We start from the raw sequence: 13258 nt of genomic DNA on the forward strand, positions 1-13258 counted from the left end.
GGACCTTGGAGGATCTGAAAATAAACATTATACAGAAAATTGGGAATATCTGTGCAGTAACCAACAGAAAGGTATCAGAAAATATCACAAAACGTATAAACTTATGTATCCAAGAAAATGGTGCACATATTGAACACTTACTTTGAACATTTCATGTGATTTGTAGTCATTTGTCAATTTCAGGGTTGCAAGGTCTATGTACGTTATCAGATTTATCCTTTAAAAGTCAACTTTCTTCTTTTTTTATTAAAGTGCATTAGTGTCCTAGCTAGAGGTCAAACCCATCTGTGAGTAACACTTGACAGCAGCACTGTTGCAAGCGTGGTTCGTATTATTGTAAAAACACGGATTTTGTGATTAGCTCAATAATACACGTGTGCAATATTTGTAAGACTTCATCAACGTACTTTTTCTGTCAAATTCAATATACGGGCATCCAGATTGTTCGGTAGTACTGAGAAATATTGAAAAAATTTACGGGTATGGCATCTGTGATTCAGTATAATCGATTTGCAAAAATGTTTTTTTCCGTCTCTGGCAACATTTTTAATGTTTGTTATTAAATCATGCATGGCAAGAAACATGTTTGTGCCTGAAAATGTTCTCAATATATAGGACTTTCTGTTACAAAGAGCATTCCTTCTCATTCCATTTAGGCATTTAGTTATACTGTCTTAAACATCGTGTTTTGTGACTTTTGAGACACCCTGTACTATTACAGTGCAGAAAGTAACTTACGACTAGAAAAATGAGATAGGTATATAATCCAGTTAGATAACATATAATTAAAGACTTCGTTACTTAAAGTTGTAATGTGAATTTTAATTTGAGCTGTAGAAAACAAACCTGCAGTAAATTTCTAAATATATATTCTACGAGGCGTGTTTTTTAAGTAAGGTCCGTTTTATTGTAGACATTAGTAGTTCGCGCGCATACCGCAACGAGCGTATGCGTCGTGTACCGGCATGCCTCGGGAACAACTGTGCTCAGTTTCAGCTCCGTAGCTAAGATGTACGGTTGTGTTCTGAGCTTTCACAATGTTTAAGACTATCAAGTCGCCCGCCGCATGTGAGGTTCGCTCAGTGGTAGCAAGAAACCTGTCTGCTACAAAAATTCATCGACAGATTTGCGAAGTGTACGGTGATACTGTTATGAGTGCAAGCAAAGTGCGTGAGTGGGTACGAGAATTCCAAACTGGCCGTGACAACGCCCATGATGAGGACCGCTCTGGTCGCCCTTCTTCGATTGCAAACGATTCGGTGGCTTCAATTGAAGCGAGGGTTCTTGAGAACAGGTGCTTCACAATAACAGGTCCTGATCTTCCACCGAGCGATTACCATCTGTTCCTCCACCTCAAACAACACCTCAGTGGCAACCGTTACAATGATGACGACGATGTGAAAACGGCAGTGAACTTTTGGTTATCGGAGCAGGCGGCAAGTTTTTATGAAGAGGGTATTTTGAAATCGGTTGAGAGGTATGATAAGTGTTTGAACAAACTTGGCAACTATGTCGAAAAATAGAGTAAAGTATGTACTTTCTGAAAATACATTTACTTTTTTGAAATAACCTTTCGTTGTGTACTTATGTTCAAACGGACCTTACTTTAAAAACACGCCTCGTATGTAAATATTGTAAAGAAACGTAGATAATCTTTCCAAAAGCTTCGCGCATATTTTTTTAAAGTTCATTTTGTAAGAGTGCTCTCATAAGACGAATTCCTCCATTTAACATAAAGCCCTTTAATAATGTTTCTCATGGATAAGCAGGTATCATTCACGCCTATGCCATGTGAGATCTGGGTTCAATTCCTGGTGGGAGCTCATGTTTTTCGAATCACACATTAAGCTTTACGACCACGTCTCATATAGCCTCGCTACTGAAAAGGAGAATAAAATAAAATCAAGTCAACAAAACCGCTTAGCGTATAGTTCACAGGGGATGTAGAATATTGTACTTAGAAACGTTTATCTGTATCATAGCATGGGCCTCATTCATTATGCCATGAATATTCTATAATCTGTTCCACATAGCCTGATAGGAAAAAGAAGAAGTTTTCCCCCACACCATGCTTAAGTACAAGTGTGAAAAACGTGAGTGTTGGTGTTCCGTCTTGCAATATCAGCCTCCGCAAACAGAGCTATGGAGTATATCTAGGGTAAAGTATAAAAGCGTTCAGATGATAACAGGATAACCCGATTGGTAAAAAACAAAACACGTCTCGTTTTCTCTCTTGTAAACAGATGTTTAAAAAGAGCAAGAAGGAAAATAACTATATATATATATATATATACTGATAATAGTGTTCCAATAATGATGTTTGTTTGCTGAGCCTCTCTTGCAGAAAATGGGAAAAATTAGTTTTTTATTGTATTAGAAAGATTGTCGGTCTCCTTTAATAGAAATAATCATTTGCAGTAATTAACTTGAAAGAGATGGTTATGGCCTGCAGTGTAGTCTAATGTTATAACAAGTTATAACACAAGAGTTCATTAGTGTATAAGAAAGAAAGACTAACGAGAAATACGAGTTCGTTCAATTATACAAAATAATGAACTCTTTGGCTGAAAAAGCTCAAAAGCTCATTGCAGCAGAAGCAAACTTTTCCATTAGATTTTAACCTGTAAAAAGTCAATGTACCATGTTTGTTATCAATCATCCTTTAAAGATCCTGCTTTACATTGTCCGGAAGCCTTCTCTTTGCCCACCTAATAGTCTCTTTTTCCTAGGCTTCTTGAAAAATGAAATCTTTGAGTTTTACGTCCCATAATTATGCTGGCTAGGCTAAACAAGATAGTGATGATGAGAAATGAATGAAATGGTGAAATGAAGAAAGCGGGAGGAAACGGAAGAACCCCGGAAAACCCACGCACAACGTGTTTGTCCACCACAAAGTTGACATGGCGGTAGGTGGGACCGAACCAGGAATCCCATGTACCAGATGTGAACGCTCTACCACTGAGACACCGCTGCCCTCCTTAGACTTTTTGAATAGGACTTTGTGACTTAGTGCGTATTTCCCATGTCATACTTATCTTATACGTATTAACCTTACTATTTCTATAATACTCGCTGACTTGTATAGCGTTTTAATTCACCTGACTGATTGCCTATTTCGCTTTAATATTTTTATCAACATTTTATTTTCGAAATCTCGCAGTTTTGTTCTTGTATTCGTGTTAGGGATCAACTTCCACGTTCATACAAAATAATGGACGAATTGAGCTCTTATTCATTCTAATGTTTTTGATATTTGTTAAGACAATAAAATGTTTTGCAGTAGTGTATAAGTAGTTATATCATTTCCCGTCATTAATCTACCTGCATTGACTCATTTGTTACCAATACGCGAATTTAGAGTTTACACGATTCTGTTTATTAGAAAAACTTCCGTCCCTGTGAAGGTCAATGACTGTCTTTCCCCTTCTGTGGTGTAAGTAGTGGGAGGAAGAGGAGTTTCCTACCAGGTTGCCTGAAACAGACTTTAAATCACTTTCACTCGTTCCATACATACTACCAAAACTTTCGCGTAACTCCTCAGAACTCTGGAATTTGTTAGTTTATCTATTTAATTGGTGTTTTATTGCATGTTAAACTCATTGCGATTATGAGTAAACAACTAAGACTGTTTTCTTTTGTCACTATTGCTAATTATGTTATATTTATCGAGCATTATGAAGTGAAAAATATAGTAGGTTGAGTTAAAAGTCCTTGGACACCTGCATAAGTTTGAAAATCGACGGGAAAAGTTAAAAGTGATTATGGGAACAGAGATTTGATGAGGGGCCGTAACTTTTGGAGTGTATGTCATTCATGACCGCAATCTTGAAATCCGCCATTTTGGATTCAAGTCAATTTTTTTAAAATGGGAAGAGGGTCTATGACACATCAAATAACACTAGCTTAAGCTCTGGAATTTAGTGGTGTAACTTTTTTCTATCTTGTACAGTTTAGAAGTTATTAATGTTCAAAGGTGGGAAATTACCTTGATACTGAATGCTACAACACATGCTCTACGTGTTGTCCATCCCGTGCAATGCACAACTGTAGTCGCCGCAACCACTCTGACTGCACACGGAGGAGAATGTCTCCTGAAATTTGGTCACAGGCTTATTGGATGCATTCCTCCAGGTTTCCCAACTCACGGATTGTCTCAGCATACACTATCTGCTTAAGATGTCCCCATAGATAAAAATCAACAGGCGTTAAGTCAGGGAATCTGGGCGGTTACTCTACAGGACCACGGCGACCAATCTACTTCCCTGGCAGTTGTTCATCCAACCATTCACGAACATCCATAGTGTGGAGGGGCTCCATCGTGCTGAAAATAAGATGGGAATATGCCGTCAGCGTTCAGTGTAGCAGGGAACACAAGGTCCTGGGCCAGCATCAGATAATGTGGTGCAGTCAAGGTGTTGTAAATGAAAAATGGCCCAATGATGCGGGTGTTCCATATGCCACACCAGAACATCACCTTCGCTGGACTATGTTCTCGACTCGGGTCAACCCAGTTCGGATTTGCGTCACACCAGTATTGACGATTATGCCGATTATCCTCCCCGTTCAAAGTGAAATACGCCTCGTCGCTGAACAGTATGCCCTAGGCAAACGCAGGATCCAGTTTGTGTTGTTCAGTAGCCAACATGCAGAACTCCAACCGGCGATCAGGGTATTCCTCGTTCAGTTTATGTTGCATGGCAGCTTGTAAGTATGCCACTGATTGGCATGCAATATCCGGACAACGGAGGATTGGCTTATTGCACATGCTAGGGACACACGACGGGTACTTCGTTTAGGACTTTTCACAAACGACGCAACAACCGCCGTTGCAGTTTCCTCATTGGTGACAGTCTTTGGTCGCCCACTACGTGCCTTATCTTGAACAGAGCCCATCTCCCGGAATTTGATGGTCACGTGAGCCACCGTGCTGTGCGATACCGGTTCTCTGTCTGATAGCCGTCTGTTGTAGTCAGCTGCTATTGTTAGGTAGCTGCATTCCCCTGATATAAGGATGATTTCGATCTTCTGTTCACGTGTCAGACCCATTTTAGATCACCTGGAACAAAGAGAGATCTGGGTCAGTATCAAAGTAATTTCCCACCTTTAAACATTTATAACTTCTAAACTGTACAAGATAGAAAAAACAATTACACCACTATATTCCTGAGCTCAAGCTAGTGTTATTTGATGTATCATACACCCCCTTCCCATTTAAAAAAATGACTTGAATCCAAAATGGCGGATTTCAAGATGGCGGCCACGAATAACATACATTCCAAAAGTTGCGGCCTCTCATCAAACCTCTGTTCCTATCATCACTTTTTACTTTTCCCGTCGATTTTCAAACTTATGCAGGTGTCCAAGGACTTTTGATTCACCCTGTAGTATTTACGAATACAAATATTAGTCCAGGAATACTATCACCTTCCCCTGAGAGTGATTTAATACTTCAAAAGAAGAGAACATATATTGCATTGAGTTTTGGAATAGTAAGTATGACAAATTTGTATTCAAATAACACATGTCGCTACAATACAGTCATCTCAATTAGTACCTGAGTATCCTACATCCTCTTTTTTAGTATATCTTATCGTAAGTTATTTTAATAAATAACACTTTTCTTTCTCAGCTTGTGGTGAGAACCGATACGGAGAAGACTGTGCAGGATTATGTTCTGTTATGGAATATGGCTGCAAAGGAATGCTTTTGTGCAAGCCCGAGTTAGGATGTAAATGTGGTCCTGGTATACAAGGAAAATTGTGTAATCAAGGTAAGATTCTTGGGGTACAACTAACAAAGTATATATAAAAAACTTACAGATCACTTCTATTTTTATAAATATTACTTACATTTTTTGGAGCAACTCTGAACTAGAAACAATAATTATGAAAGCCTGTATGCTTTGTATTGGCAAGGATATATTCATATGAACAATAACAGTAAATTGCTTATGTCCTTTAAGAAAAGATATGTCTGGTTGAGAGACACTAAAACATTTAAGTATTCAATAAAATGGATAGAGATTATCAATTCAGTGTCGTTTCTGACTATTACACAACTACTATAATATAATGTTTGTCTTAGTTCTCATCAAGTGTGCTGGATGCTTAAAGCGCTCCCAAGGTTCGAGTTTTAGGAACATACTATAAAATAGTGTAGGAAAATCTACCAGTATTCAAAGTCTATTCATTTATTTATGTAATTATTAAACTACTTAATTCGGAGAGGAAGAGGTAACAAACTCTTCCGCTCATATATTATATTTTTCTTCCCTCCTTTCTCTTCTATCTTTTATTATGAAAGAAAATGAAGTAACCCCTAGAAAGGAAGGAATTTATCACCAATCTCTATAAGAAATGTAATTTGCTTTTATGCATTGACTATATTGCATACTCTTCAAACATTCAGTAATTTTGATCCAAAGAGAAAGAACTTTGAATTGATATAATTGATTTTCAGTTTAGACAGACTTCAACACTCCGAGCTCGCGCAAAGTGAACTTTGTGATGGACAAATAACGTGTGCGTGGGTTTTCTCGGGATTCTTCCGTTTTCTTCCACTTTCTTCATTCTACCATTCCTTCATTTCTGGCAAAACGTGTGACGTAAAACTTAAAGATTTCTTTACCATATGAATTTCAATAGAAGTGAAATGATAAAATCTCAGCTTTATCTAAGTGTTAACTATGAATAAAAGATCATTAAAAACAGTTCAACCGTTTCCCCAGGTTGCCCATTTTATGAATACAAAATGGGAAATTAAAATATCATAGAAATTAAAGCCAGGCGTTCCATTACAGCACAAGTTCATTTTGTGACACTATATGAGTTATAAATATCGTTGTAATCTTCTAACTTAACCCTATAGATTGGCAATTCAAAACAACACAGGTTATCTTATCTTCTGCATTTTACTGACATGTTGAGTGTCTTTAGCACATATGTCCATGAACCTGTGTTCTTCTGAAAAGAAAACAGCCGACAAGAATTTAGCGAGATTGTTAATCATAACAACACAACGTTCCACTGTCGCTGCATGGAGTAATTGTATAACTGTATACAGATCAAAAACCATACCTGCAAGTAAGACATCAAGAGGCTTTGTTAAACAAACATTCGTAATGACCGGATAAGGAACAGTTGATGTGTTAAGCTTGAAGAGAGCATATAGAGTGAAATTCCATTGTAAACTGTTAAAGCCAGTCATATTGAAAACTACTTGTCCTTGATCTAACCTGCAGAGCAACCTTACTTTCAGAAACTTCTAGACCAGTATGATAAAGATCAGACTCCCACTGCTGAGGAATCAGGAAGTGAAGTATGGGATTCTGATTAAGTGAAGGAAAGATATGAGTAAACTACATGTGTTCGTTTGTTATATTACACTATTATGAAAATAGAGACTGGTTTATGCACAGTGACTATTGTTTATTTTCCAGACATTATTGTTTAAACATTAGTATATTCCTTTTCAAAATCAGAGTTACACTATCTAAGACCAATGTAACAGTGAGTTTCATAATAATACAAGTCCAGTATTTTTATTATTTTATTATAGACAAATGACTTGCAATACTCATTATTTTAATACTTAATGACACTTCTTATTCAGTAAAGTGTAAATAAGTTCTGAAACAATCTGATTTCCAAGTGCAAATTTCCAAGACATATTCAGTTTTTATTATTTTTTTCAATATCTTTTCAGATGGACTTTTATGGTTATGGAAGTCACGGCTATTATAAAGAGGACTAGATTTTTAAAAAATGTAAAATTTATAAATTTCAATGACATATAAATGTAAATGTTGAAAAGAGAACTAAGAACCGCATGACCTGGTATCGAATTAGGAGCCCCATGCACAACAGTTGCTCACTTTACCGCTAAACCGCCTAGTTTTGTTGAGACAAGTGGAGTCGAAGTGGTGTTTTTATATTCAAATGTGATTGCGCACTCAATGCTTGAGTTCGAGTCAACCGAGCACGAGAAAAAAAAAATGAAATCTTTGAGTTTCACGTCCCACGGTTATGCCGGTTAGGCTAAAGGAGACGGTGATGATGAGTAATGAATGAAATGGTGGAATGAAGAAAGTGGGAGGAAACGGGAGAACCCCGAGAAAACCCACGCACACGATGTTTGTCCACCACAAAGTTCACGTGGTGGGGGCTGGGATCGAACCCGAGACCCCAAGCACTAGAGGTGAACGCTCTACCACTGAGCCACCGCGGCCCCCAACCGAGCACGAGAGTTTGAACACCTCTGCATAACGCATATCACCATCTGTATACTTATACGATCTTATCGTTAGACCAAAATAAAGTTATGGGCGTAATTCCATTAGCCCCGCTACGATTACTTATATCATTGTAAATGAAGCTGTAGCTAAACTAAATTAAACTAACCCAAACTTTTAATACCTTAAACATCTTGGAATCGGCCTCATAGCTATCAAGTCCCGCAGTATGTTTTATTAAATCTTAATATTTCATATTTTCGGCAGTTTATAACTCTAAAACAAGACGTTTTCTCCTCCAGTAACGTCATTTCAGGTTTTGCCAGAGGGAGGCAGAATACGCTACCAAATAAGACTTCTGGTTCTTTTTATTAGAACATTAGTAATTATTGTATTTTAATAAAAAAAACCATATGTATTACATATTCAAGAGGGGAAGCGAATCACCCTTGTGATCCTCAAATTATGTACCTGTTCTAGACCTGTGTTTAAAAAAAGTATTTTCTTTCATTCGATATAAACCACATTTCTAGAATCTTGACACTGAATTTCTAAACATACTACACAGACCAAAATATAGTCATCATACTGTGTTTCCCAATGTCTCAGATGTGTTGCAAAATATCTTAACTTTGGTTTTCAAATAAGACGTACTGGAGCGATGAGGTAACAATTAACGCTTTTCGTGTACGCGAAGAATATTTTGTAAAATCACTTTTTCTCTTATTTCTCCACAAAATCTGTTAAAGTTTCTAAACAATGTTTCATTTTTTATGGTGTGGAATAGAAGTATGTGAGAAGAAGGAAGCTTGCGACACAGTTTTAAATACTTTTGCATTCGAACTGTATATTACGTATTCCGATACGCGTTATCTTTTTATATATACTGTTTTTTTTTTAAAGTCACAAAGGGATTCTAGTCCAAACTCGAAAGCATCTATAATTACGGAGATATTAGTTTAGTGATTACACCATTTATGAATTGCCCTAGGTTTGTCTTTTTTTGCATGTTTCGTTATCTCTTTGAATATAGAGAAAATATTGAATGACTGTAATTGTTTTGTTCTTAATTTATCACCCAAACTAACTTAAATTCTAAATGCAAAGATATTGCAGTGCAGTTGAACCTGTGAGGATCGATCCGTTGTGCCTAAACGCTTATACTGTACAGATTGTGCTTACTAACGAAAATGCCTCACCAGCGACGTTGATTTCCGTATAACTTTCGGAGACCTTTAAAGAAAGGGTTCCTTTCTATTATATCGTCTAACAATGGATCAAGTAGGATTTTAATACTAATACGGAGACCCCAGTAAATATCGGTAGACCCGGACCTCCTAGCTTCCTAAGGCTGGCGTAAGTGTTCTTCACATCTTATAATCTTATCTTTTATTACCTCAGCCCCAAACGTATCTTTGTAGCAGATAAAATATTACTATAAATTTACCCCATAAATTTTCGCAAAAATTTAATAAATAACAATCAATTTCAAGAAAATTGAGTCACATAATTCTAGGCTATTGTATTGCATATTTAACTCTTCCTTTCAGTCGAGATACTATTGTTTTAATATGTGTAAGGTTTATTTGCGTAAGATGAAAACTTAGGATAAAGATTGACTTTTAAAAAGAGTTCTTCTGAAACGATATGAACTTGGGAGCAGTACACTACTGTATTTAAATAGCAATTTAAATCAGTCTTGGCTCCATATTTCAAAATCAAGGAAACAAATAAATAAAAAAATAATATTAAATATATTTTACTATTTTAAAGATATCTTCACAACAGTGATTAATTCGAATATATATTTACTTCGAGTTTGAAATGGCAAACATTCCTTACAGTAATACAGTACAATGTCACAAAAATAAAATAAATGTTATATGTTTTGCTGATAAAATAATATTTCGTCTTAAGAAAACCGTTGTATCCGAGGCAGCATATATATAACGTATATCAGGAATTAAAATTTTAATCTACATCTTGGTATACTAAACTTCAATTCTAACAATATTATTTATCGTATCGTGCAGACACTCGTTTTGACAGCGAAACCATTAAAATTACACGTAACACAGATGGATATAATCATTGAAGTTCTTCTGTAGTTTTTGCATTAAAATATCCAATATATTTTAATCAAAAACTTTCTTATACGCCTCTGGAGAATTACATATAGTGTAGCCAATCCCAAACTATCACTTAACTCACAAGTAAACCTTACGTTTGGGTGAATCGAGTTGCTGACTGAGACACATACGAGAAAGTAGTACTAAATGTGGTCACTATTTCAGTGAAGTTGTAGGTGCGAAGCTCCAGGGGTTTAGGAGATACAGCTACCAGAACATCACATGGAAGTACAGAATAGTCTTCATACAGTTGGAGGTAAAAGCTCTGTAAGACCTCTTGTAACGACGAAAGGTGAATAACAAATATATGGGTACATATTAGGACTAGGGGGAAGTCATATAGTAATGGTATACCTGACGGCGACCATCTTGAAATCCGCCATTTTGAATTAAGGTTAAGTTTTTAAAATAGGAATAGGGTCATGTGATACATGATTTAAGGCGCAAATTTAATCAGAAGAACAATGGTGACGTTAATTTTTATTTACGCGCAATTGGTAAAGAGTTACAGAGAAATTAAATATTGTTGCAGCATATGTATTAGTCCTTTACCCCACCTTGTAAATTTTGTGTTTATGATAATAATTAAATAAAAAGCAGGTGGATAAATATTAGGTCTATGATAAGAGTTGCCTTGATGGCGGCCATGTTCAAATCCGCCATTTTGAATCGGACAAAAGTTTTAAACAAAACGCATGACAGTGACAACTTATTAATAGCAAAGTTTACCATAAATACAACGGTATAACCATTTTTGCTTTATCATTAACCAGCACAAAATTAAATGGGAATAGAGTAATTCAATAGATGACTTGGGCTAGAAGTTATTCAGAAATACAACGGTGGCGTAACAAATGCTGGTTAATGGTAAAGAAAAAATGGTTATACCTTTGGATTTATGGTAAAATTTTGCTATTAATAAGTTGTCACTGTTATGCGTTTTGTTTAAAACTTTTGTCCGATTCAAAATGGCGGATTTGAACATGGCCGCCATCAAGGCAACTCTTACCATAGATCTAATATTTATTCACCTGCTTTTTATTTAATTATTATCATTAAGACAAAATTTACAAGGTGGGATAAAGGACTAATACATATGCTGCAACAATATTAAATTTCCCTGTAACTTTTTGCCAATTGTGCGTAAATAAAAAATTAACGTCACCATTGTTCTTCTGATTAAATTTGCGCCTTAAATCATGTATCACATGACCCTATTCCTATTTTAAAAACTTAACCTTAATTCAAAATGGCGGATTTCAAGATGGCCGCCGTCAGGTATACCGTTACTATATGACTTCCCTCTAGTCCTAATATGTACCCATATATTTGTTATTCACCTTTCGTCGTTACAAGAGGTCTTACAGAGCTTTTACCTTCAACTGTATGAAGACTATTCTATACTTCCATGTGATGTTCTGGTAGCTGTATCTCATAAACCCCTGGAGCTTCGCACCTACAACTTCACTGAAATAGTGACCACATTTAGTACTACTTTCTCATATGTGTCTCAGTAAGCAACTCGATTCACCCAAACGTAAGGTTTACTTGTCAGTATGATGTTCTTAGTCCGTAGAAAATAAGAAAATTCGATTTAGGGGCCCTTCAAACATCTTGTGGCCCCTGATCCAAAATCTCATTCTCGGCCAAGATCGCAGTTTTTGTCCATTTTTTTGATCAATCCTAAAATTCTTGTCAGTTATTTTTATAATAATACAACAATGACTATATGTTAAAAGCAACGCACCTACTATACATTTTGATATTGTTAACATTAATTTTGATGGAAGTACATTCTATTACAATTTTCTTTCATGAAACGTGTTAGACGACAACGTTTAGAAGATAATTACAACTGTTATTTTTGTTGAAATAGAGATATAAATCATGATAGAGAAAGCGTTTGTTTTTGTCTTCTTCGCCTTGTTTCAAAATATAAATCAAATATCAAATTTGGGGATTCACAATTATAGTAATTTTCTGTATTGTAGCTAATTTTCTGATCTCTCGTATAGGCTGCAATATAAAAAGTATAAATATGAGATTTACTATTGTACAATTTCAAACACGATTTGTAACATAATGTAGATAAATTGTATGAGTCCTGAGTTAATTCGTAGGTATCCAGTGCTATTTTTTAAAACTTTGTCTCCGGAAGGCAGTCTTGGCTTTTGTGACCAGAAGTATACCTTAGATGAGCATTAACTAGAATGTACTACTAATAGGATTTGAATATTTCTATTTTAATTCTCTTACATTCAGAAATATTTCTCTTAGTAGTTAAAATATAATCAAGATTGAATGGTTTATTATTTTAACCCTTAACAGGAAACGCTATTTTCTTCGCTTACAGGAAATGTGTCTGTGGGACACGGACATGTATAAAGCGATATCTTTTTTAAAAAAAAACATATTTGTAATGTTAAATAATAGGAAGGTACTGAGAAAACCGATATATTGAGTGAATCAGTGTTGCCAATTTAATACAAAGAAAAACCATACGTGTCTGACAGACACATATTTCCTGTTAAGGGTTAAAAATACACATTAGTTACAATGTCAAATACGCGTGTAAGTATACTTTACACTAAGAAATTTCTGAGTTAGCCGGTTAAATCATTTACTTTACATTGAGATATTGAGATAAATGTTTACAGAATTTTAATGTACACAGTGTGTCATTTTACGCCATATATCACTAATCATGATACATTTCTCGAGATCAATTTCGAGTACGTATCTTTTAATACGTTACAATATAAACTTTTATCGACATTTTCAACGTTTGGTATTAGATTGATACATCTGTGTGCGAAACCTCTAAAGTTATTGGGTGAAGACTACGACGTAAAATAGAGGTATGCTTACTCATCGATACTCTATTGTACGTCATCTTTAT

At 35.7% G+C, this 13258-nt stretch overlaps 1 protein-coding gene across 2 annotated transcripts in view; it reads left to right on the forward strand.

The window, feature by feature from the left end:
- Positions 1–13258, forward strand: part of LOC145673395 (uncharacterized) — a 476309-nt gene that overhangs the window by 356379 nt on the left and 106672 nt on the right. For both annotated transcript variants that reach the window (XM_081743054.1, XM_081743055.1), the window contains exon 15: positions 5630–5770. In XM_081743054.1, the coding sequence (XP_081599180.1) occupies positions 5630–5770 (141 nt within the window). The remainder of the gene's footprint in view (positions 1–5629; positions 5771–13258) is intronic.

This window comes from Thermobia domestica, chromosome 16, assembly GCF_964235325.1.
Source record: "Thermobia domestica chromosome 16, izTheDome1.hap1.1, whole genome shotgun sequence".
NCBI lineage: Eukaryota > Metazoa > Arthropoda > Insecta > Zygentoma > Lepismatidae > Thermobia > Thermobia domestica.